The sequence below is a fragment of the Pavona decussata genome, unplaced genomic scaffold (assembly GCF_977016875.1).
Source record: "Pavona decussata unplaced genomic scaffold, jaPavDecu1.1 SCAFFOLD_163, whole genome shotgun sequence".
In the NCBI taxonomy this organism is placed as follows: Eukaryota; Metazoa; Cnidaria; class Anthozoa; order Scleractinia; family Agariciidae; genus Pavona; species Pavona decussata.
Genome location: NW_028145574.1, coordinates 653015 through 679701, shown reverse-complemented (window position 1 = coordinate 679701; position 26687 = coordinate 653015). Strand labels below are relative to the sequence as shown.

The 26687-nt window shown below is 38.5% G+C and overlaps 2 protein-coding genes and 1 pseudogene across 4 annotated transcripts; 2 read left to right on the top strand and 1 right to left on the bottom strand.

The window, feature by feature from the left end:
* The first annotated feature begins 21 nt into the window (after positions 1-21).
* Positions 22-11640, top strand: LOC146464506 (uncharacterized). 3 transcript variants are annotated; one of them, XM_085129744.1, is made up of 9 exons: positions 101-204; positions 4355-4372; positions 4470-4573; positions 5104-5201; positions 6100-6164; positions 8987-9101; positions 10098-10159; positions 10958-11085; positions 11332-11640. In XM_085129744.1, exons 3-9 carry the CDS (start codon positions 4517-4519, stop codon positions 11611-11613), a joined length of 807 nt encoding a protein of 268 aa, XP_084985870.1. In that variant the 5' UTR covers positions 101-204; positions 4355-4372; positions 4470-4516; the 3' UTR covers positions 11614-11640. The 3 variants fall into 3 exon arrangements, with proteins under 3 accessions (XP_084985872.1, XP_084985871.1, XP_084985870.1); XM_085129746.1 differs by having other exon boundaries at positions 22-204; positions 4355-4573; XM_085129745.1 differs by lacking the exon at positions 4355-4372 and having other exon boundaries at positions 68-204.
* Positions 11641-13641: 2001 nt separating this feature from the next.
* Positions 13642-18466, top strand: LOC146464505 (uncharacterized). Its single transcript, XM_085129729.1, has 4 exons — positions 13642-13954; positions 16101-16225; positions 16751-16866; positions 18046-18466. The coding sequence occupies exons 1-4, from the start codon at positions 13673-13675 to the stop codon at positions 18159-18161; spliced, it is 639 nt and encodes a 212-aa protein (XP_084985855.1). The 5' UTR covers positions 13642-13672; the 3' UTR covers positions 18162-18466.
* Positions 18467-19414: 948 nt separating this feature from the next.
* On the bottom strand, positions 19415-20297 carry LOC146464504 (carbohydrate sulfotransferase 1-like; annotated as a pseudogene).
* Positions 20298-26687: the final 6390 nt, after the last annotated feature.

Below are 26687 nucleotides of genomic sequence, written 5' to 3'. Positions count from 1 at the left end.
GCCCAGTCCGCGGTGATCGGCGGGAAATCCAAAATGGCGTTTGGTTGTATTTCTTGTTTCGCTGTGAGCAACTTAATTTTAGTGATAACAGGAGTGTTGTCACTGCCTTTGTACTTTTCCTTTTTTGGTTCTGAAGCAGCAGCAAGATTTTCTTTACTTCTTTGTATACACTCTGTGCTAATGGCTGCGATTCCAAAGGTTTTGGTAAGTAGTAAGTTTCTTTCTTATAAAGCATTTCTGCACGCGCATGCAGGGGTGCTTACCATTTACGCAAACCACCCGGATGGAAATTTTTGGCATAAATAAGAAATGATTTAGCTTGTCTTAACACGAGATGGATAACATGCAAAATGTATGAACATCAGCTGTAAATCCCAGAAGGAGCAATAAAAATGCATCACTTTGACCAGAAGCCCCTGATTTCACAAGTAAGCTTACTCCAAATGGAATGATGCTTTGATTTTCCAACTGGAATTTCCGGGTTTTCCATGTAGATGGGTAAATGGTAAGTACCGTATTTTCTCGATTAAACGCCGGACCCCGATTAAACGCCGGCTTCGTTTAAACGCCGGGTGCGTTTAATCGGAGCCCCGGCGTTTATTAGGGGTCGAGGTCACAAGGACCGGTTACAAGTAAATAGTAACCTCTTGAATGGCACTGTTACGACATACTAAGTAATAATAATAATAATAATAAACGCGCAAAGGAAAAATACCGGCGTAACATAACTGGGATAGTTGCTGCACAGAGAAATAAAATATAGCAATGAATGAATGTTTGAATTTCCTTATAAATCAATAATGTAACCTAGTTCTTTATATGTTCTGCATGTATAATTTAATCTATTCTGCGTCCACTGGCCGCTCCATTGCTGGATTAGCTTTGCTAATGGCAATTGTGCTAATTAAAGATTAAAAAGAATGTATCCGTGTTCGTGTTGTATTATTGACGCACTTTTTTTCTTGTGTTGTAGTGCTCACTGTCATTTGAATCACGAGGATCCCTCCAAACTGCCCCTAGGTTTCCTAGGATCGCTAATAATATATCAACCTGGAAAAATGGCTGAAAATCGCATTTCATTAATTAACGCCGGACCCCGATTAAACGCCGGCCTCGAAAAAAACGCCGGGTCAAAACTGCCGAATTTTAAATAAACGCTGGGGGCGTTTAATCAAGAAAATAGGGTACCCCAGGTTTCTTTCGCTGATTATCGATATAATCGACTTCAATCGTTAACAATGAGTCAATTTCTATCGACAGTCGACAAAATTTGTATGAATAAGAGAGATGTGAGATATTTATCAACTTTGATTGATTTTATTGATTTTCGTCAATAATTGAACAATTATTATTCTGACGGTAACCATAAAATGTTCGGCAGTTCAGCAGAGGTATTTTGCAGAATGCCAAACGCCAAACGCCGAATCCATAGTAGTCCTTTAATGTCGGAAGTCTGCCATAACAACAACTAAAAGCTAACTGTCTTTAGTATAAATCTACTATGATTGGCTACGCTACCTGCTATCTATTCTGTGATAGACAGTGAGTAGCGGTTGTCAACAAAATTCAGCCCGCTTTTTCGCATTTTCGAAGTGTCTGTGAGGAGGATAGACCTATTTGGTTATTAACCCAATGTTGTACCCAATTCAAATCCCCCGGGGTTAAGATTTTTTGTTTATTGCATTTGCATTATATTGTAGCATTTACATTTAAATGATATGGAAATACTTAGAACAAAACATTTTATGCCCAAAGTATTTGAATTGGGTACAACATTGCATTAGCCGAATAGGTCTTTTTGGATAATTTACTTGTTTCAAAGTTTATAACGACTAGTAGATTTATAATAAAACATTATTAGATTATTCGCTCTCGATTTCTATGCGTGATAGAAATCTTGAGCTCATAATCTAATTGTTAAGTATAATGCATAATCAGCCCTTAACCCTAAATAGTATAGACAAGTGCTTAGACCTAAATAATATCGTTCGTTGCTTAACCGGCAAGGGTATTTTGCAGAACGCCAAATGTCACATTCAGTACACCACCTATAACAGTTTACCATTAAGTCTAAGCACTTGTCTATACTGTTTAGTGTTAAGCACTGATTATAGAGACAGTAAGCTTTAAGTTGTTGTTGGCAGCCATTGCATAAAAGGACTTCTATGGATTTGGCGTTCTGTGTTTGGCATTCAGCATTCTGCAAAATATCCCTGCCATAAAATATTTGCAGGTGTTTGGCATGGGTGCCTCGAAAACTCAGACCTCAGACCCATGAAAAACTCAGACCCCTGGGTGTCTCGAAATCACAGAACCCCAAAAAAGTAGAAAAACTCAGAGGGTTTCTCAAAAAACTAAGAGTCCCTTAAAGAACGTTATTTTAGGGACTTACTGTTGCGACATCAATATTTAGAAATGTGAAATTTTGTATGGAATGCTTGAATACGAAACATTGATCGTTAAGACTAATTATATAATATAGTTTCGTCTCTTTGGGTTAATCTACTGCAGAGCTATTATTTTTTACCAAACATCGCTTTATATGATTGGAAAAAGCAATGTTTGCCGCAGACTGAAATTTCCTTTGCCCGATAGTAATAACAGAACTAACAACAGACCAGCTAGAATACCAGGAACAGATACTTGCCAAAACTTTTGCAAGTTATTAAAATAAGCCAAGAACATAATGTGGCAGAAACACAACATATTTTAGAGCAATAAATGATTGGGTCTTGCTCCTGATGAACTTAAGAGACTGATCCCAAAATGATTTTTAAGTGAAAATATTTGAAAAAATTTTTAGTCAATCATTTTTTACTCTAGGTTATTATTCAATTGCCATTCCCTAGCTTTTCCATAGTTTTAGATTGTTGATCTATTTTATTCGTAATTATTTTGTTGCATAAATTTATTTGTTATATTGTTTTTGGAGGACCCTCCTGAAAACCACCTTGAAGTGGTTGGAGGCCTCCTTGCAAAATATTTGTTATTTATTATATAGCGTTTCCTTCCCGTTCATTTTCTCAAGGCCGGAGATCGATTTCTGCCATAGATCACATCTTGGGTAGGAGCCACATGTAATACATCACACAAATTCCATGTTTGATCAAACACTTGCTCATGCCCAGAACATACGATTGTACATCAAATAACTTTAATGAAGCATACAGTAAGTGTGATTTTTTTTCTCTTAAAGTGATAAAACATAACAAGTAACATAAGGAGTATCCAGTCACTGTGTGACATTGTTCTGGCAAAATGTTTGAATTTTAATATAATAATTGTAAATTTTATGAATATCTTGTGTGACATTGTTATGGAGAAAGTATCATGCCATGCATCTCACTACCTCATATTACTCAAGATGACAGCTCCAGGGAAAATTGTTCATCATAATAATTTGTATTGATATTTGAAAAAACATTGATTTAAGGCAAACAATTAAGGCGAGGTCTGAGTTTTCGAGACACCCAGAGGCTCCAATAATATTCTAGTGATTTGAGTGGGGAAGTTTTGCTATTTTGGAAAAGTTGTCACTTATTGGAGGTGACTACTAGTATGAAAGGCTGTTGCACAAGGCGGGTCAACTGTTAGTAACTTTCTTTTTATTTTAACAATCGTCATCCATTCAAGAAAATGAATAAAATGAACTTGTCCCCTGTGTATCTGTGTGCATTGGTGGACTATTCCGCTGTTTTGGGTTTTCCTTGACATCACTGTTATTCCCTTCATAAGAATGACTCAGTCGGTCTTATGAAGGTAATAACAGTTTTGTCAAGGAAAGCCCAAAACAGTGGCCAGAATAGCCCTACAATACACAAGAGTACCGTACACAAGAGGTGAGTTTCTTTTAATAATTTTTTGTAAATATTAAATGAATCTTTCAAAACAGTTATGAGATTTATTTAACATTTGGAATTCACAATACGTTATTCCCCATACAACAACTTGTAAAGCACAGACTTTCCTATGGCCACCTGTAACCTGATACCACTGCTTGCACTTAAGGGTCATGTTCTGATGCACACAATGCTGTAAGGATTATAAGCAATTAATCATTCCTCACTTTCTTGTATTGTGAGCTTGGGTGTCCTGTGGGCTGTGCAAGGAATAAATTTGGTGAACAGTGCCTTTAAGAATTCAAAGTCCTCCAACCAGTCTGCTTGCCAGATTACAGCTAATGTGGAGAAGTTTGGGGTTCAATTCCAAGTCAGGACTTTTTTTATTTCTCCACCAAGCCTTTCAGTTGTTGACCTTATTATGAAGAGCTTGAGTAGGTTCCTTGGGTATGGATATTTATTGAAAATTTAAGTTAACATGTTAATTAATGCATTCCTTCTGTTCATTTACCCAGAAATCTGCTTTACCCATGGTACAGTTGCTACTGTTTGCCATTCTTCTCCTTCTTCCATTCAACACAACTCCATCATTTATTATTTGGACTTATCAGAAGGTTCTTCGTCTCTCAGAATCTGCCTTTTTGCTGATTGAAGCAGTTGTAGCTGTGGTCATTGTAATGTATATCAGCCAGTCTTTAGTGAATGAGATTGATGAACACCCTGTAGTAGTCAAGGTACATTGTAAAGTCCTCTTTTCATTTTTTGTTGCCATGCATTTGACAAATAATATTAATAAACTTAAGACAATTTTTTTACAGCTAAAATTCGTGATTATGGAAAGATATTATTTCACGATACCTTAATTGTCATGACACAATTTACAAATTTTCAACTTTCTTTTTTCATGCAAATTTCTTTTTCATATAAAATTTCAGGAACTTTAAATCAATCGCAAAAAAATTAATTTCACATAACTTAACTTTTGTGATAAGGTCGTTCCTTTATGTTACTGGACAATTTTTTCTACTTTCAAAATTATTGCCGCATAGTTTCATTAAAGTAGCTAACAGCATATCGTCATCAGTTAAAAATGTAGGTCATTTTGCTCCCAAGACCCAGGTCCTTGATCAACCAAGGTTTTAACTCAAAGTCAAACATCAAGATTTTGGTGTAATAGGGTGTGATGTAATTTGAATTGATATCGCCTTCATTCTTTGAAAGTTTTTGAAATTGTTTTAAACTTATGTTTTTTTTATTATTTCAGTCCTGTATCCTTGCAATGTCTGGAGTTTCATACCTTATGTCAATTTATCTTGGTGTTAAACTTTTTGCTGATATTCACACAACATATATAGAGACTTGGTAAGTGTACAAACCTATGAAAGGGGGGTTGGGGAATCCCTTATATCCAGAAAAACAGTTGACTGTGATTTTAGCAAAGTTGAACAAATTTTTGGAACTAACTAAATATGCTTCTATATATTGATACTCTACTGGCAGATTTGACCATATTATTTTTGTCAAGTCTGCCATTTTTGCTAATTTTACCATTTCCATCAAATTACATTATGGAATTTTTATGGGGAATAACTTTCCAACTCATCTGCATTAACTTGGCAGATAATGAAAACCCTGATGAAAATTAATTGCCATATCTGGCATTTTTGCTATTTCTATCAACACTTATGTGAACTATTTTCAGCTTTACCAATTTTGAATTAGTGTGCATTTCTGGGAGTGTCTTTTAGAGGAGGGGGGGGGGGGGGGGCTATGCAGGGATCAACAGCTGCTGTGGAGCAACCTGGTGATAACTTTCAGTAAAATGGATAGTTGATGACTGATATTGTGGGTGATATTCAAAGATGTGGGGCATCTATTACAAAATGAACATTCCATGTAAACAATAATATTAATTTATAATCCTGAAATTTTGATGTAAACAGTCCAAAAGTTAATTGTGGCGGGGTCCACCCATATAACTTACAGGATATCTCTAATGCAAGCAAACCAATGAAGCTGCACATACCTTAGAGATCTTAAAGTCTTTTTTTTATTGATACTTTGGTCTCTGGTGTAGTCGCAGACTTACTATCTGTCTCACATCAAATGTATCCAAGGAGTACAGTACCTGAGTTAGATTATTTGATGACCTCATAACTTTTAACAGCGTGCTAATAATATTGTAAGTTTTGGAAACCTGCAGCAAGTGCTACTTGATGATAAATAAGGTTCTAATGAAGTTCTTTATGCTCTGGTACAGGGTTGGATGTTTTGCAGTCATCCTCTCGCTTCTTGTGTTTTTCATTTGCCTACGCAAGGATGAAGGTAAATGTTCTGGGCTGGATTTTTTGGGAGACTCTCCTTGCAAAGATCAGTGAAGGACGTTTGATCACCAGAACCAACCAACATAAAGATCAGACTTCAGTTTACATGCAGCACTGGTATCAAAACCCAATGTCCAAAGATCTGAGTTATCTGAACATTTATACGAAAACAATAACAACAACAATAAACAAAAAAAGATAAGAAAAGAAAAAGGAATTCATTAGTAGTGAGGGGCGCACCACAGTTTCCTCTTTTTCGCGGTGGTTTCTGATTAATACGCGGTGGCATACATTAACGACGATGACGTCATCGCCTATTGTTTTGATCACGCATTATAGGATGACGTCATATTTTATTTTAGCCTTACCACCAACAGGTTATGAACTGGTTTAACAGGTTTATCAATGATGTCATGCTCTATTTTTAACTTATGGCAGTCATGGGTGGTATCACCGGTTTGACAATGGCCTTTTCTGACACTCTATATAACCTGACTTTTACCGAAAACTCGGAGATAATGAAAAATATTTGTCGTTTGTGTTTCTCGCCTAAATTAGCTAAGCACCTTTCCCGCCTAATGACTAAAAAAGATTCGTTTCAGGTTGAGCTTTGTTGAGGATTAAAGAGTTAATACAGTCTTTTGTTGGCTTTGTTTATTGCAGCGCTCGCATTAAGAATGTTCCGGTTCATAAATTCCTTGCTCCTAAATTGTGCGTGTTAAAACACACACACAGATTTTGCAATATGTATATCACATTAAAGTCGGTTATGTTTGATGTTGATGGCTGTCCACCTTAACTTACGTTAACAAGGGTCAATGCGCTTTTGGCCTTCAGATCAGAGACTTAAGCTCTTGTGCAACCTCTCTTCACGGTCCGTTAGCCACTAATTATGCAGAAGCAGTGACTTAAACCAAAACCTACATTTGCATAAAAACTCTACGGAAAAAGCCAATTAACTTATCATAAACAATAGACAGCTTAAGTTGGTAGAAATAATCAATTAAAACACAATCAAAACACGCGACTACTAAATGCTTGCTATTAAACAAGTCACATTTCTTGAGAGACCTGAAAAGAACTTTTTTGCCTTTAAATAGAGAATAAAAAAATATAAAATTGTTTAACTACCAGAGATTTTGAACAAATCAAAGTAACTCTCAGTTCTATTTCTAAATCGCCGAGTTTGCCTTCATATGTTTATAATAGTCAACTGTTCTTTTACCTCAGAAGGGGTTCCTCCTCCTCCTCCTCGGGGAAAACCACCACCACTACCACCTCCACCACCACCGCCACCACCACCGGTGGTGGTGGTGGTTGAACACCACCGGTGGTGGTGGTGGAACACCACTGGTGGTGGTGGGAAAACCACCACCACTACCATCTCCACCACCACCGGTGGTGGTGGAGGTGGTAGTGGTGGTGGTTTTCCCAAAGGAGGCGGAGGAGGAGGAACCCCTTCTGAGGTAAAAGAACAGATGACTATTATAAACATATGAAGGCAAACTCGGCGATTTAGAAATAGAACTGAGAGTTACTTTGATTCGTTCAAAATCTCTGGTAGTTAAACAATTTTATATTTTTTTATTCTCTATTTAAAGGCAATAAAGTTCTTTTCAGGTCTCTCAAGAAATGTGCCTTGTTTAATAGCAAGCATTTAGTAGTCGCGTGTTTTGATTGTGTTTTAATTGATTATTTCTACCAACTTATGCTGTCTATTGTTTATGATAAGTTAATTGGCTTTTTCCGTAGAGTTTTTATGCAAATGTAGGTTTTGGTTTAAGTCACTGCTTCTGCATAATTAGTGGCTAACGGACCATGAAGAGAGGTTGCACAAGAGCTTAAGTCTCTGATCTGAAGGCCAAAAGCGCATTGACCCTTGTTAACGTAAGTTAAGGTGGACAGCCATCAACATCAAACATAACCGACTTTAATGTGATATACATATTGCAAAATCTGTGTGTGTGTTTTAACACGCACAATTTAGGAGCAAGGAATTTATGAACCGGAACATTCTTAATGCGAGCGCTGCAATAAACAAAGCCAACAAAAGACTGTATTAACTCTTAAATCCTCAACAAAGCTCAACCTGAAACGAATCTTTTTTAGTCATTAGGCGGGAAAGGTGCTTAGTTAATTTAGGCGAGAAACACAAACGACAAATATTTTTCATTATCTCCGAGTTTTCGGTAAAAGTCAGGTTATATAGAGTGTCAGAAAAGGCCATTGTCAAACCGGTGATACCACCCATGACTGCCATAAGTTAAAAATAGAGCATGACATCATTGATAAACCTGTTAACCAGTTCATAACCTGTTGGTGGTAAGGCTAAAATAAAATATGACGTCATCCAATAATGCGTGATCAAAACAATAGGCGGTGACGTCATCGTCGTTAATGTATGCCACCGCGTATTAATCAGAACCCACCGCGAAAAAGAGGAAACCGTGGTGCGCCCCTCACTACTTTCATTCCTGTTTCCTCATTTCCATAGAGCAGTTTTTAACTGAGTGTCAAAGGTAATTTTGCATTTGGTTTGGTTTTGCATTACTGCACTCTGTGATTGGTTAACAAAATTTGCACCACTTTCTCAACCAATGGGAATCCAAATCAAAATCAGTTGTGTTTTGGCCACACACGTTTTCCCACACTCAGTTCCAGCTATAATTGTGTATTGCTTTGAATTCTGATTGGCTTGTTGTGTTGTTTACATCTGTTGCGATTGGCCAGAGTAATTACTTTGGTTTTGGTTTTATGACAATCAATTGAAAACGGCTCTAAAATAACATGTTGCTAATCTTTGCATTGTCATGCTGCCTGTAGGTATCATCTCTGATGCAGGTGTTGTCACTCTAGTGATGATGTTTATAGTTTGGGCAATGAAACAAGAAAGACTAATGCAAGAAAATTCTTTTGATGCTCCAGCACAGTGGCTACAGTAAGTGTATATAGAATAATATTATGCTGCTTTACTAGTATGTTTTGTTTAATGAAGTTTGTGTTAAACTTGTCTTACATTTAGTAGTGTTTGATTGTGGTTAAAAAATGATCAGCTGCCTTGTTGGAAATCCTTGAAAGATCTTCAAGGATACTGATGATCTGCAAAGGATTTTATTAGGTCTTGAGAGGGATCCTCAAGGATCTTGACTTTTAACATCCTCCTTGAAGTTCTTGCCAACTTCCTGCAGGTTTCTACACAGATCTTGAAGGATCTTTGTATTCTGATCCTATAAAAATGTACAGAGGATCCTTCAGGAATCTTGTAACATTTTACAGGATTCATCAAAATCTTATGATAGTCCCTAAAGGAATCTGTAGGATTTTACAAGGACCTAAAAGATCCTATGAAGAGTTTTGCCACGGTACTGATGTCAGACATTCTAAACGCTGAGTATAGTGGTCCTTGAACGTTGGTCCTTGTATCTTGATCTTCAATAGCTGTTTAAAGGCCCCATCAACAGAGATGCATTTCTTTATCCACACAACCATTTTCAGATCTTTTTACACATTAACACACACAATAATCATACAAAGACAAAATTAACGCAAGTGACACAGGGCCTTAACTTGACTCTTTTTGAAACGATTTCTCTCTGGAAAACGTTATCAGAAGTGAGTGAACATTTTGCATTTCTGATGCATACAGTGTATTTGTGTGGACAGAAAACGAAAATGAAATGCAAAGTTTGTGTTTTCAAATGAAAACGCATCAGTGTGAATTTTTCCTTTGTTCAAAACAACTAGAAATGAATCATCGGAGACAGATTCTGTCATAATTTTCTTTCTTTTTGAGCAATTCCTTAAAAGTATAGCTTAATATCTGCCACACCTTTCTGTTCTTCTTAAACTAAACAATGTTAAAACTTGAGTTGTAGATGAAAAAAGTAAAAAAAAGGTCAACGGACTAACGTTTTGTGTTTATTTTTTTGGGTAGGTCATTCACTGATAACCGTTCATTCCTTAGTGTGTTTTTGTCAATGGCTACAGCAAGTATAGGTAATGCCTTGAGTAACTTACATGAAGTATGAATGGTGCATAATGCGTCAGAAATGTTCGGTATGCAGTCTATTACTGTATTGTGTCGTTACGTGTCGTGTCATTTCAAGAGAAAATGGACACTGATATGAAATCATTTAACTCTATCTTAGCTTTGACTTGGTATCTAGACCTCCGTCATTCTTAGATTTCTCTGTTCAAAAATTGAAGAATTATTCATGACTTTGGAGAAGCTGGAAAACAGTCTGACAGTTGATAAAATCTACTAACTGTGTTTCTATTCTGTGAGAAGATCCACCAACTAAACGTTTCACGTTTCAAACGTTTTACTGCTAAGAGATCTTAAAGGCAAAACCTTTAACCGTTTTTTTTTTAATGGCTTAACATGGCTTTGGTTAACTTAGCGGGCCCGAAAAGAATATATTTTTATTTGCCGATTACACAGTGATTACAGATATGGTACTTTGCCAATGTTTTCATAGAATTATAAGATTTTAAAATTTAGTATTCAAAGCTAACAAAAATTGACTTTTGTTAAGAAACATTTATCACCAAAGACACTTATCGGGCCCGGTAAGTTACCGGGACTTTAGAGAAACGGGTTACTTAAAAAAATCCCCCGCCACTTTCTTAGCAATTAGAAGTTAAGCCAATAGCGCTCATGTTTTCCCGCGCTTGACGCTGGTTTTAGCTTCAGGTGCCGCACAGGATCATTAAAAGTGTTCTTCTTATAACATACAGTAGCCACAATTATTAATTTATGCCAATGTGTTTATATACAGTTTGATGTCGTTGTAGATCACGTCACCCGTGTGCAGAGAATAGTATCCATCTTTCTGTCACCCACATGCCTGCTGTTCGCGTTAGTGCGAGTTGCAAGTGTTCTTGGGTTTGTGGCTATCACACAACTCTTCTACTCCGAAGAGGTAGGGGTGCGCCTTCTGTTACTCCATGAATTTAGCAATCACAGGAAGTACAACCCCAGTGGAAGTCTACTGTAGGTACCCTTTGCTGGGAAGTCTCCTAGCAGTGTTGTGAGGTTTGGGTGGAAAACACGTGATGGATGCCTCCTCCAAAAGCAGTTACCATTGGGAAAACAACTTCCTTTTTGCTAAATTGTGCATGCCTGAGTAAAGCAGTTTAATGCTGTTCCCTTTGTACTTTACTTGCAGGATGAAGAACACTGCACTCTTTACGAGGAAGAACCAAGAACTTTCGGGAATCTTTTACGACCTCTTTACATTCGATTGATTACCATTTTCGTGTACACAGAGGTAGTAGTTCGCACTATCGACTCCACAACAGTATACAGTGCGCAGGATGTCGCTAATAGGGCTGCCAGCGTGGATATGTTACCAATGTTAACGGGCATCAGAGTATGGCGGATTATACAGTTGCTAACAGTGACATGTACTTATCTTTATCAACTATTTAAGCATCTCACGCAAGATTAAAAAAATTAAAGCTTGGCGTTGTCTGCAGTGTTCCGTTCTCAGTGTGTGCTTATCTTTATCAACTTGTAAAGTACCTAACGGTGGCAGATTGTATAACCGTGACATACCGGCTTCTTGCGGCAATTTTATGAAGCACCAAAGGGAGTAATAGAAATTAGTCCATGCTTATTTGGGAGAGTAAGTTAAGATTTCTGAGCCGCTGACTATGGATTCATGCATGGTTAGGAAGCTACAGTCGGTGAGAATCTTCTGAACAGGTGTACCAGCCCAGTTGTTTATTAACCATCATCTTGATTAGGAAACACCTCATTTACATTTACTCTCAACACACTTATAAATTGTAACACATGTAAATTATTTGAAAGCAAATGAGGTGTTTCCTGATCAAGACTAATGTCTACTTGGCTTCAACAAACAATACTTCTCAGAGATGCTTTCTAATCGATATGCCATGTTAGGAAGGAGAATGTTACCAGGACAGAGAAGAATCCATTTTCTTCTGATCCTCCGATATTGAGATGGCTTGAGAAGGCGGTAATTTCCAAAATTATGAGGCTATAATTACAAAACCTTGGAAACCTGTATCCTATATTTCAGCTTTCCTTGAAAGCTGATGAGCCCTTGTCGTTTAAGCATATACAGATTTTTCGACAAAGATTGTCCAAAAAAAGCGTACAAGCGTACGCGACAATGCCGTAAGGTAGTCTGGGAAATACCCAATAAATTTCAGTGAAAGCTCAGAATCCATAATGCCTCGACCGTACAGCGAAGACTTGAGATGACGGGCAATATGGATTCTGAGCTTTCATTGAAATTTATTGGGTATTTCCCATACTACCTTTCGGCGTTGTCACGTACGCTTTTACGCTTTTTTGGACAACTTTTGTCGAAACAGCTGTATTGCAAGAAGATAGTTGATGGATGCATAGTTCACGTCACGTCGCTGCTCCTTTAGCGGCTACGCAACTGCGACACCTAGAGAAAACCCTTATTTAAGCAATCTGGGAAAAGAAACACTCAAAGCACATCTGTAGTTTCTGGTTCACTTGACAGAGGTCCGAGCGAACAACCTTCTTCGCCAAACTGGAGATAGTCTAGTTAAAACATGCTCTCTGTGTTTCCAACGAATTTTTGAATTAGATTATATGTTCAATAATTTAACGTCATTTTCTTGTCACATGTGCCCTCGATATGAGCATGAACAAACCACCTCCAAGGATTATCAGTTCAAACCACAAACTACAAATCACTGAACTCAGTACAGAGAAATACTATATTTCACCTGCACTTGCAAAATGTCCCGCGATCGGTTTGCAAAGCTCGACGACCTAGTAGGTGATGCATACTGGGGGCAATCCCGCACCCCGCAACATCAACATTATCTAAAGCTAATCACTTCCGTAAATTCAAATGAATCTGTCGGCCACAAGAGTCTCGAATTGATCACTGAAAGGAAGCTAATATATATGTCGAGGGTTTCCTCTGTAGAACGCTAAGGTGCCAAACGATCATTAAAATACATCTGTATAAAGATTAATGTTACAATTTTTGTGTCCCTCCTGAATAAAAAATTCTTCTCCAACTGGTACGGGCAAACTGTCCCTTGCTCGAAAACTCCTTTCTACTATCCAAGCTGTGTCTGAAAGACCTGAAACGGGCTCAATCTTCATGTGTTACTTTTTTTTTAAAGGGACACTTTTCGTACTTTTCCAGTCGTTTTTATAGATGCAAGAAAGCATAGTTGAGGGTTTTTTGTTTGTTTGTCTGTTTGTTGTTGTTGTTTAGTTTTCGAAGCTTTTTATAACACTCTGAAAGAGAAACTCACAGATTTTGGTAGTAGGAAGATTTTTCAGTTTTGTTCAGTTTGAGGGCTCTGTTTGAAAGCTAAATACTATAACTGTCAAACAGTTCATAGAACGTTGCAATGAGTCACTGTCAGTTGGGTGCCCTGTGTGCTTGCGCTGAGTCATGAACTCGTGACGAACGCATGAGGACGTTAATATAAATAACAATGTTAACAACTTTATTGACTTCCGTTAGAGTTGTCTGAAGTACAAACATGCAATTTGTATCCTCGTATATGCTGCTTTTTGCGGGACTTATCGTGGCTGTGGAATCACAAATTCCTTTGCCCAGACGTCCGTTGGGTTTTGTTTACAAAGGAGGCGAGCCCAGCGCTCCAATTCACCTGACAGCTTTCGTGGATTTGACCTGTCCAGATTGTAAACAAGCATGGCCGACTGTGAAAAAGATAGCAGATATGTATGGGCCTACAGTCATACAGTTTACGTTGCAACTGTTTCCGTTACCATATCACACTAATGGATTTTTGGCAGCTCAGGTTAGATCAAATCCACCACCTATCATAAACATTGTAGCTACATTTAATATTGATTGCATTTGCGATGAAGATTCCACTGACCCCTTAGGGAAAGTTCTTTTAATATGACAAGAGGGGGGGGGGGGGGAATGAAGATATTGAGGGGGGGCTCCGAAGATTTTTAGACACCCGAAGAGGGGGGGGGGGGGGGGCTCTGAAAAAATTGTTGGGCTAGGAGGGGGGACTCCGAAAATTTGTATACTTCAAAACCAAGACATGACATCATCATACAGATCGAATGGTTTTCAACTCAACAATTTAATGACCTGTGCAACTCAGCTATATCACGTGGTTTACAGATATAACAAATGTAGTCTCAGTGATTATTACACTCTTGTTCATCCCAAAAATGCTTTAGAAAATTTCAAAAATTAGATATGCTCAAACTTTTTTTAATAAACTGGCATTGATTGAACAAGATTAGCTGTCATTAGCGATAGTGACACCGATGAAGACTCTACAGTTGAGCCACTTGAGACCACGGAAACAGAGACATGCCAATTTTCCAAAAAAAAATTGAACCGCTAGCGAGGGGGGCTGCTAATTCAAGCTTCGAGTTTCAATATCTTCATCCCCACCCTTTGTCATATTAACTGAACTTTCCCTTAAGGCCCTTACAAACCATACTCCATCCTTAAGTACAAATTTTATAACACGCTTGCTGTTTTTGGAAGAAGGTTATTATGACAGTTGTGCATGTATAATTAATGTATGGGGTGTGCGGAAATCTTTCCCAACTTCCAAGGTCCGATTCAGAGAATATTTGGAAAGATTTCAGCACAGCCCCATACAGTAAAATTTATACATGAATCACTGTCATACTAACCCTCTTAAACAAAGAACAAACAAGAATAGAGTTTGAGTCGCAAAATGTGTGCTTAATTATTAATGTATGGGGCCCAGGGGGAGGGGGGAGGAATCAGATATAAAAGTAACAGGGGTCATCATAGCAGAATTCTGTTTTGTACTACAGTGCCTGGTGATGGAATTTATTTTAGATTTTAGCATCCTAAGGGGTACCAAACCACAAATTTTAACCCCTGAAAGGTATGATGATCACCCCGGTCACGTATAGGGCTGTGCAGAAACTTTGCTGAATATTTAGAGGTAATGGAGCTGAGTACAAAAAGGAATGGCCTTGATAGGTACCTTAAGCAGCAATGACAATGGAGCCAATGGGAACATCAGAAAGCAATAGTTTTAATTAGCAAAACACTGGCTTTGCACTTGTATTATACACTTAAGGACATTTCTTTGCCATCTGCTGCAAAGCAACAATGTAAATGATCACATTCAAGTTTTTATGGAGAATGTGAATGCATGATGATTTATTTCCTTTCTTTTTCTGATCTTTTAAGCCGCTCCTAGCCTACAATGTCAGCTACTGGATAGTTCGGCCACATGACACAAATTAAATGAGTAGAAATTATCGCTAAATATTATTTATTAAAAAAGTGCGGATGCAATTTTTAAGTTCCGTTTTCATTGGCATCATCACTGTACATCGCTGCCTAATGATTCTAATGCCTGGTGGGTCAGCCGGGGGAGGGATGGGCACTGCTGGAAATGACTGGACCTTAATTTAAAGGACCTTAATTTAAAGGACCTTAATGATATGCCCCTGCCCCCCTACCCTCAGACAATGTAAAGGGGGAAATGGGTTTGACCAATTAGGAACATAATTTGGCTTTAGTATTTCATTAACCAAGGAATTGTCCTGTTTGACCTTGACGCTCAATGTATTTCTGCCTGTTTTGTCGGGACAGTTTAAATTCTGGTCTAAATAGTGTAATGATCGAGTAAGGCCTAGACCTATAGTCCAACATAATTTAGTGGAGGCTTAGGCACTAGTATAGGTTACTTAGAACATTAAGGTGTGTTATTATTATTGTTTTTCCTGGTGTGCTGGCATTTCTTAAATCTAATCTTAAAGGAAAGCAAAATTTATTTATAGATGTTTTTGCTGAATGATAGATTTGTTTGTGAAAATTTCCACCAAAGCGTAATTTTTCCATGTGGTACTAACGTAGCTGAGCATTTTTTTATTTGCCAGGTACATTCAGACTGGTGATATTAGTGATCAACTCAGCCTGTTTTCATTTTTTAGAGTGTTTATGCTGTGGAAGCTTTCAATTCTTCTCTTGTTATCAGCTGGATGGATGTCATTTTTGAGAACCAGGAACAATTGTACAATTTTCAGACCATGGACAAAGACAGATATGATGTAATAAAGTAAGCTTAATTTTGGGTGTTTAAACTCATCTTTAATATGTGAGCTTGGAAACAATAACATCTGGACTTCGTTGACCAATCAGGTTAACAACCAGAGACGTATATACCACCTACTGACGTTCTACAATTCACTTGACTCTGAAGATGACTTCCGCTCAGGTTGTCGAAACGTCAGTTAAAGTCACCACAAACAGTCCTTCTCAGGACTACACTCACCCGGATGATCATAACTTACGTACTTATTAATTTAGTCAGGCCATTTAATGTGATGAAATGCTTCAATCTTTTACAAAAATATTAAGCAAACATGGGTCCACATTTAATGCAAAAAGTCTGCAATGGAGGCTAAAACTGGGCAATTTAGGAACGTTTTTCTGACATTTTTGGTAAATTGGTATACAGAGTATTGGTCATTGGACCCCATTAATTATTCTTATTACAATAATTATTATTTAACAACCAAACAGCAATGCATTGTAAACAGGCTAACATTTCATTCTGTTTCTCTCATAATGCTTGACATAGCATTATTTCAGACCTGGGAAGTAAAGTTGGTATTGACAAGTCTGTCATTAAAGATGGCTTTTCAAACACTGAATTTGATGAGCACACAAGGATAAATTGGAAGTATGGCTGTTCAAGTAAGCAGAACTGTCTCATATTGACTAATCCATAGCTTTAATTTTAATAACTTTTGAAAGTTATATGTAGTTTTGCACATATGAGGGGTGTGGTCTGAGGGGGGAAAATATGTCCTGTTTTGGTCTGTTAAAAGAGCATATCAGATGTTAGGACTCTGAAGTCCAAAATAGAGTGTTAGGAATCATGTTTTGGCTTGAAACATAGGCCTACAGGTTTTCATTCAAGTGAAAGGACCTGGGTGTGTTGCAATTGTTGGAGTACACCTTTCAGTACTGTTTATATGAAGCTACTAAGACAATTATTTAAATCATACTGCTTGTCCATTGGTAATGCAATTTCCTTCACAAATGTCACCCCCCACTAAACAATGTAAATGGGCACCTGGAAGTCTGGTTCACTTTTCAGTTATGAAACGGGATGCAATTTACGGCAGTTACAAAGGATATTGGTGGGAGGTGGGAGGGGGGGGCTAAACATTTGTACTCACCACCAGACTGTCAACTACCATGCGGGTTGTTAGTATACATGTTTATACATGTTCATATATGATGTATACATGTTTTTTGCACCTTTTAGTTTTTAAACTCAAATCTTTTTTCCAATCTTAACTCCTCCCCTCCCTATAAATCCCTTCTCTTCTTATGTTCCAGAAGTCATGAAGATTTATTTAAATTTAAAGATTTATTGAGCATTGCACTTCAGAACTGATGTAAATTTATGCATTTTGAGTAGCTTAAAACTTTGAGGAGATAATAAAAACTGAGTATTGATAATTATTACGGCCCTATTCTCCCAGAGGAGATAAGGAACTAAGTCATTGATAATTATTAACGATCTTTAAACTAGATTTCACCCTTAAAAGAAGCTGTCAAAATGTGCCCCAAATATCCCATCCATTGGGGGATTTAATTGCTGAAAGATCATTTGTGTTGCTTGAGTTTGAGTCTAATGAGAGTGTTTCAGGTGACACTTATTTACCAGCCTGTATACCCGCCCAACTCTTTGACAATATAATGAGTCTCACGTCCGCACATTCAAAACATAAATCAATTATCCATGCAATCTCACACTGTTTTTTGGCAGGTACACGCGCGGGTGCTTTGTCTGTAATCTTGGGGGTCTAATTTTAAGCCACTTTATCTCTGGGTGGTTGATGATTTATTGTCTGTATTTTACAGGGACAGTATCTGGTACTCCGTTCTTCTTCTTGAATGGTATTTTTGTAAGTGAAGCATCTTCAACTTGGACAGTGGATGACTGGAAAAAACTCATAGACCCTCTTCTGAAGTCATAGTAATGGCAGATATTTTTTTTTCATTTGAAGGACACAATCCTGAAGAACTTAATTACTCAATAAGGCCGGGCTAGCTTTGTGCAATTTAGACCACTATAATTTTTTCAGTTTTGTAACATGGCACGTTGAAAGATTTCTCCCAACAATTTTATTACAGCAGAATTACTATTGAATAAAGTTGAACAAGTTTAAAAAAGCGCACCGCCTCATTAAAGGGGGTATACTTTACATTTTCAATTTTGTAAAGAACTTTGTTCCAGTGAAATAAATGTCACGTGACTAAATAAACGTATACTTAAAATCAATCAAGTGCTTGCAATACTCTCTACACAGTATAATCAGCCTGCAGATGAAACAACCATTGGCCATTCTTATGCTAGAGACGTTAAAGTCGTCGAGACGCATTTAACGTCTCGGACGTTAAAGTCGTCTGGTATAAAAACGGGGCACTGCAAAGTCATGCAAAGTACAAAGTAGACGTACAAATTTCTGAGTGATACAAATAGAAAGGACAAGATTTTCTTTAAAAAAAATTGGGTTCTACTCTCAGAAGAGTGTAATTGGAGAAGGCTAAACTCGGCGCCAAGTAAATTTTAAAAGGCGCTGATGGACCTGGTGAACAAACAAATCCACCTACATGTAAATCTGATGGCGGAAACTTTGGTTTCTTCGCATCTTCTTAAATCTTCCTTATTTCTCGATGTTATCGAGAAAAACAAGAAATCGAGGCGCGAATGTTTTTTGAAAAGAGAAAAATCAGTCAAGGAACGGGGATCAGCGTGGAACTAGATATGGCCGAAGCACTTGGCTTGTTCGGTGTGCGGTTGAACGGATTTAACGCCTGCGACGTTCAATTCGTCTGACGTACTTTCCGCTTTTGTACCAGACGTTGATGTCATCTTCGTCTTCGTCGAATTTAACGTCTCTAGAATAAGAGCTGCCAAACCCATTAACTTTAACTTCTGAACTTGCTGACATTTAACCTCAACTCTGCATGATTACTACCTTTTTTTGTTTTCTATCAAACTGACTATAAAGACCTATTCAGAACTTTTAGGTACTGTCACCACCCTCTCGTGTAGCTGATGAGCCATTAATTTTGCTTTCATGGCCACTTGGACTAACAGTCGCTCTCTCTGTGTTTTTTAATATACTACAACTTTAAGAGCGAAGAATGACCAAGTTGGACAGAAGTTGGAGCACGTCATTTTGAAGTGCAAACTAGTTTGGTTACTAGATCCCTTGAATTGTTTTTGGAATTCGACTTGATTACTGGATTTAAAAGTCGTCTGTCGCGTTTCAATTTTAAGGTTACTTTGGTGAAAACCAGTCCTTTGCTTCGTAATCTTGGCTGTAAAGAGGAATTGATGTGTTTCTCTATAGCTCGTATAAATTGTCTTCTCGCCTGTATCCCATTAACTCCATGATGTGTTTGCAGTACAATTCAATGATACTTATATCGTAGGGATTCACCTTCCATTTCCACCGACTGATTGCAGCCTGTGCATCATCAACAGTAAAAGCAGCTTGGTTGCCCTGTATTTTCATCTTTGATCCGGCTTTGTATCTTCGGATGTGTGGCCACATTCAACCAAGTCTTGACGCTGTCTAAAACCGACAGTCCCGCAAACTTGTACAAGCGCCTCATTTCCTTTAGTGGATTCAGATTGCTGGCAAAGTCTTCGTATCGGAATAGTGCTACTCGGTTATGAAGCCAAGGAGGCAGATTTTTCAACATTTTCAAGTTCTCTTCGTTGTTTTTGCATACTTTATAGCTGAACATTCTCGTACCCATAGAAGCCCACACTCAATGATGAAGGAATCACCGCGCGGGGACCTCTTATCAAGAAACAACTTTACAGTCAACATCTTCATCGTCACAAACAGAGAAAATACTTTGTAGACTATTGTAGGGAATGCGGCTCATAAGAATCTTGATGACGGTTAGCTGATAGCGATGCTTACACGCATTTCCCAGCGATTGTTTTGCCATTTATGGGCACTGATTGTATTGCCATCTTTCGTCAGACATATTGTATGGACAAAGGGGTGGTGAACCAATCGCTCGACTGATTCGAGGGTGAAGCGGTCTGCGATAGTACCATTCAATGTCTTCTAAAAAAATCTGGTCATAAAAATTACATCGCAACAAATGTTTTCGTAATCTTCAGTGAATTTAACGTCTCTAGCATACAAATGGCCAACGGTTGCTTCATCTGCAGGCTGATTATACTGTGGGAGTATTGTAAGCACTTGATACATTAACAAAAGGGAAATACTTGTTCGCCCGAAATACATATGTATAAGATCAGTATATGAAAGAAATGTGATGGTATATTTCCAGCCTGGTGAATGAATGAGAATGATGATTATTCAAGAAAGTGACGCAGGTATACTCGGAAAAAAGAAATCCGAGTGCTCCTATCAGGAGTCGAACCTAAGACCTTCCGATTACTAGTTCGGATGCTCTACCACTGAGCTACAGGAGACTCGTGGGAACTAAGGCCATTGAAAACTAGGTTCATGTATGGATTAGAAGTGTGGGGCTCTGCCTATCAACGAACTGGTGAAATATTTGGATCGGATTGACACGTTTTTTCCGGCGAGCCTATCGTTTTGGCTATACAAGTGAAATCATTTTGATCTTACTTGTAATTCCGATGTAATTACGAATAGGGACAGTGATCTTTTCAAAAGAATCACTAATGACACTGGTCATGTATGTCCCGAGTCAAATGTCAATTTCACCAGTACTTTGTATAATTAATAAGATGTAATTTTTCTGGCGCAAGTACACGTAACTCTTCACTGCAATATTTTCAGCAAAATTTATGGGTTGAAAATAAACGAACACTTACCTTTATCGATAAAAGAAGATCAAAAGTCTATTCAGCAAGAAAACAAACCTCATCCGGAACTTGGCTGGAAAAAAAATCGTTTGATGCAACAAAAACTTTAACGCCATTTTCGAAACTGGACAAAATCCCGCGCTTCACAGGAAATGATGTCACGATGGCCCGTATCATCCGGACAGCCGAGCCCACGAGTTGACTTCTCCCTCCTGAAATAGACCTTTATTGACTTGGCAAAGGGGTCTGAGTCAACGAAAGAGAGGAGCATTTTCAGTAATTTGCTGTACAACGTTCACTGTTTACCACCGCTCAGTTTCATTAACACATATGGGTCGATTACTACTCAAAACTTTTTTTTTTGTTTCCTTGCCTCTGCTTTTGTTTAATTTTAGTAGCCATTAATAGAGCTAAAAATAGTGATAAAAGTGACCCCTGAGGGCCGAGCAGTTACTAGCGGCCTTCCATCAGCACGGAGCGTACGTTCTTATGTAAGTTCTAGCAAGCCAATGACTTGTTCTTTCATCAAGTTAATGACTGCCCAGTGTATTAAAATCTGAAATGCGACCAGTGACGGGGGTGAGCGTCGTACCTTTAAGGGGTTAAGATTTGTGGTTTGGTACCCCCTAAGGTGCTTAAATCTAAAATGACTTCCGTCAGAGATATGGTGGTACCTTTCAGGGTATTCAGCCGAAAAATATGAGAGGAGGTAAATGTCAGACAACTGATTAAGTACCTCTTAGGGGTAAAAAATTGTTCGGACCATGCCCACAAAACAGAATTCTGGTACCTTTTAGGGGTTCTTTTTTAAATTTTTGACTTTCGCCCATGTCACTTTTACATGTAAGTCCACCTCCCGGGCAGCGTTGTACCAAGAGAGGATGTTGTACTTATTGCACTAATTGACAAGATTACCATCCATTGTAATTGGGATTGCTAACGCTAGGGAATCGAAAGGGAAAAGCAAACATTTTACAAGGTGAGGGGAAAGTCAGTGAATTTTGCGAGAAGTATGGAAAAATCTTAGTTCATGACAATGTCAGTGAAAAGTAGGAAAAATTTCACCTTGCCACAGGGTTTTATGAAAACAAGAAAGAATGATGCGGATTCTCCAAATCCCGTAAAACATCCAAATCTCTTGTAAAACGAGAGAAAGAAAATATTAGGTGTAAATGGCCTGCAAAAGAAGGCCGGAAGCCCGGAAACTTTGGAACTCAAGGACAGGGAAAATCGGGTTATTATTATTTTTTTTGTTGTTGTTTTTTGTTGCTCTAATGGACGTGAGGCTTAAGTTTCACAAACGATTCATGAGTCTGTAACGCAGCAGCTAGCCTCCTACGCAGTCGATTTTTAGAGGACTCGGCGTTTGTGGGGAGGAGGTAATACGAGTCCCCTAAAAACGACTGCGTGTCTAGCCTGAGTATCAGGCCTTCCTATGCGTGGGAGGTTATCTGCTGCGTTACAGAATCATGAATCGTTTGTGAAACTTGAGCCTCACGTCCATGCTGCCCTGGAAATCGACGAAAACTACTTCACCGATAATTGTATCTTTTTGTCAAATAACAATCATGCATACCCCCACTTCCAAACATCTTGTCTGCATTAAAAAAAGAGTACTTTGTCGCGGTCTCAACGGCCATGGCTTCTTGTACTGTTGTCACATATCCGAAGTACTTGTTAGTCGCGTATTTGAATTTCGTCTACCATGTGGATTTGCCAGCAGTCTGTCTCACTACCGAGACAAGACGATTGGTCCTCTTGCCCCAAAGTACCGCTTCTTGCGGGATTTTCGGGTGAAGACATTGGAAGCCAAAGGCTTTCGAAATAAAAAGAGTTGTAAACACTGGTATATATTTGCACAAGTCTGGCTTGCAGACACTGCCGGAAATGATTGTTTTCTTTTTGAAAATGCCCGCCAAAATAAAACAATGCCTGCTGGCCATGGGAAAAGGGGTTTTCGCATTTCCGAGTACATCATTATATTCGGTACTTTTTCAGGTCATTCTCGCGGATGGAATTGCTTTCCAACTGTCAAAGTCTCGTAAACCATTGATAGTTTTCGGGTCAGGATACGCCATAATTGCAACCACTTTTTCAAAGTTTTGCTAGATTATGGACTTTAATAAGATAAAGAGGAATACAAAAACAATTGTGAAATCATCCTCCAATCTATTTAACTCTGATTCCGATAAAAAGCCGATGTGAAAGCCAAGATTATTCACGTCAGTTTGGAGGATGGACACAACTGACGACCGATTTACATTGGATCTGTGAATGGTTCAAAAGTAGCCTCCCACTTAGTCCCCCTCGCAGCCGTTCTGTGTCTCGTTACTTGGGGAGGAGCGTTGCGTGACGAGACACGGAACGGCTGAGAGATCACGCAATCTTTCCTCCCCAACGAACGGAGGGGAGGGGTGAGGAATGGGGGTGGGGGGTGAGTTTAACAGACGTGGATCTAGACTCTCATATACGTGATAAACGAACATCCTGCAATCTCACACGAAACCACCAGTTCGGGGGTGAGGGTACGTTTAATTTGTTAATGGCGCGAGCTGTGGGGATCTGCGATCCACCTTAACATTATTGAGTTCGACAAACACATAAAAGTAATGCAAACTGTGGCTATCGTTTATTGTATTGCTTTTTTGTTTGAGACTCGTAAGATCTTGGATCTTGGATCGACTAAATGATACAACTGACGTCATATTGGTTTTGATTCTTCAAAGTGTAACAAAACTGTAACTTTATATATACAAATAAACTAGATTAACTTTCCCTGGTTAATCAATTACCATATGGCCTTCGAAAGACCGGTTGCTAGGCTGGTTTGTCAATGATACTAAGTGGAGCAAGCGTCAATACTACTAAATGTCGCTATTGTCATGATACAATTACAAATGTCGTTATTGTCATACACAAACAAACGTTCTGCTCTTGAGATATGAACCCTCTACTCTCATATTAATTCGGAATCTTAAAACAGCAACACAACTGTAACTGTAAATAATCTGGATTAACTTTTATGAATTTGCCAAAGTGGCTTGTGAAAAACCGGAATCTAGACTGGTTTTGTTGAATCGTTACTTTAACTAGCGAGCAGTTTCCTTCCTTCACCTCCCCCCCTTTTTTTCGGTGGGCAGGGAAAAAATGTTTTTCCCTTTTCTCGTTTGTATTTGGGATTTGAGCATGTTACATTTCGAATCTTCATTTCTAATCCTCTCTAGGATCAGAGGAAAAAGAAAGAAAAAAGTTCACTGCCTTCAGTTTATAATTTCTTTCAATTTCAGATTTCCGTTTTTCCCTTCCTTGTAATCAGAGTTCCATTAATAGAAAACGGAACATAAAAATAAACAACAAACATGTTTTTAGTAACTAAAATATGCTGGTATCACTTATATTCGAGAGATAACTCTCACGACAATAAGCTCTAGTGTTTTTGCCATTGTCGATTAAGGCATTTCAATGGTCCAATCGTCCAACTGAGTGAAGCTTGAGGTTGGCCGCTGATAAGATTGGTCCTTAAAATTTTTAACGGACGTGCGTAAATAAAGCTGAAGTAACGTGTACTGGAACTTCAGTGGCACAAACAATTACAGCTGACGATAAAATTATCAATTCAATTCGAAAAACAAACTTAACACATAAATTTTTTGCGACACTTTCTAATTTTGCACATTTTGTGAAAACGGGAAAATTCAGTCACGAAAATTAAATTTAGTCACTTGCCGTGCAAGCCTTTAGAAGATTGGCCAAAGTCAAGTGCTGCGATGTACACTTCAAAATCTCGAAATTCACGTGTCGCGAAAAATTCATTTAATAATGTACACAAGCCAACGAATTTCATGTTAGTTGTGGTATTCACTGTAGTCATGTTGGTGCTTACAAGCGGAACTATACTGAACGAGGATGCACAGGGGGAAATTTCCGTCCTTTGCTGCATGCAATTACGATGACATTTCTATTTTTATGTAATTTTTTTTCAGTTTTCGCTCGCACCAATATGATACCGTGAAAATAACCTGCATGGATTACATCTTGACTTGTATCCCCCTCAAGAAAATTAAGGCATGGGTCTCTAGTTATTTACTTGAAAAAATAAGAGGGTTGCCTATCATTTGAAGATTTAGACGTAACTTCGTGGGACTTTGGCAGAGTAACATGGTTGCAAATGTCAAAGTATTGACATACTCGATGTATGTAAATTGAGTTACGTGATACGGCCGTAACGTCGTGAGACTATGGTTGCAAATGTCAACATATATAAGAGTCTATGAGCGTCTGTTAAACTCACCCCCCACCCCCACCCTCACCCCTCACCCCCTACCCTCACCCGTCACCCCTCACCCCTCACCCCCTCACCCCCTCACCCCTTTCCCCTCACCCCTCACCCCTCACCCCCACCCCCCACCCCTCACCCCCTCACCTCCTGAATAGACCTGCCGACCAAAAGAGCGTCTGCGAGGGAAGCAAGTTCAAACGTAGCTCTTCTGGTTTTGATACATTTCAATTCAAGTTCATCCAACTTCATCGCAAGAAAAAAGAAAAATGTATAGCTTTTTGCGTTCGACGAAGGAGAACGCAAGCCTAATTTCGTTTTTGCGTCCTGTGTCTTTCGAGTTGGTGTGCCTGTGTACGGCTATGCAGAATTTTTCGAGATTGCTGTAAGGACACCCAAATGGCGCCCCCGCTTGAGTTTTGCAGGGGCATGTGTCGGCCAAGAAACTGGTGCGAACTTATGACGACATCTGACCTCGTTTTCGCGCTAGAGCCATCTTTTTAGTCTCGTTTTCGTATAAGAGTCGCCTCCTCGTTTTCGCGCTATTGCCTAAATTTGCATACCTCGGGAAAGTTTTACATTCAGTGTACGGGATCACATTTCAACTGCAATGTTCATCAATGTTCACTGGATGGGAATATCTCTAGACTACAAAATCTTTTCCCTTTCTTCCAGAAATCTTTTTTGTGAAAGATTGCATTGAAGAAATTACACGTTTTGTGGCCGCGGTAAAATAATTTTCCGTGGGAAATAAATTCATCGAACACGACAGCGCTGCACGCCTGTTGTACATTTCGTCGTTTCAGAAATAGATTTCAACCGCAAACTAGCCTGTGGAACTACGACAAGACCATGCTCATCAAAATCGTTGCTATGTTCAGAAACCTTCTAATCTCCTCATTTGATGCTACAAAACAGGTAAAGAGAGCTTTTCACCCAGCCCTAGGTTCGCGAGGTTTTGCGAGTCACGTATTACGTTAGTATAAAATCAAAATACAGAAATATCTGAAATATACACACATTAGAAACTGACATCAGGCCCCGGTTTTTCAAAGAGCGGATAATTCGCTATCCAGCGGATAAAATCTATTGGTTGGAGAACATTTTATCCACTGGATAGAGTTATCCGCTCTTTGAATATAAACCTTGGCTCTGAGATGTCTTTCAAAACTGTATGCAAATTAGCTCGCTTCAGTTCGACATTTTTACGGCTTTATAGTCGCGTAAGTTTCGCGGCATTTTGGTAAAATACCTTTTGAGTAGAAGACCAAAATAGTATGCTGGCCTGTAAGTTTCGTTTTTCTCAAAGATTATAAGCGTTATACCGAAAATGATGTGCATTATTTTAAACTTCAACGGTGTCACGCAACAGGCGGACCGAAAATACTTTCTATTTTTTTT

What these genes read in the sequence shown, in the direction of transcription:
- LOC146464506 (XM_085129746.1), top strand. Translation starts at nt 34, where the DNA reads ATGGCGTTTGGTTGTATTTCTTGTTTCGCTGTGAGCAACTTAATTTTA. An exon ending in CTGCGATTCCAAAGGTTTTG is followed by an intron (nt 205 to 4,354) that starts GTAAGTAGTAAG and finishes TCATTTACCCAG; the next exon opens with AAATCTGCTTTACCCATGGT. An exon ending in AATGGCTACAGCAAGTATAG is followed by an intron (nt 10,160 to 10,957) that starts GTAATGCCTTGA and finishes ATGTCGTTGTAG; the next exon opens with ATCACGTCACCCGTGTGCAG.
- LOC146464505 (XM_085129729.1), top strand. Translation starts at nt 13,673, where the DNA reads ATGCAATTTGTATCCTCGTATATGCTGCTTTTTGCGGGACTTATCGTG. An exon ending in GACAGATATGATGTAATAAA is followed by an intron (nt 16,226 to 16,750) that starts GTAAGCTTAATT and finishes TGCTTGACATAG; the next exon opens with CATTATTTCAGACCTGGGAA. An exon ending in TTGGAAGTATGGCTGTTCAA is followed by an intron (nt 16,867 to 18,045) that starts GTAAGCAGAACT and finishes TGTATTTTACAG; the next exon opens with GGACAGTATCTGGTACTCCG.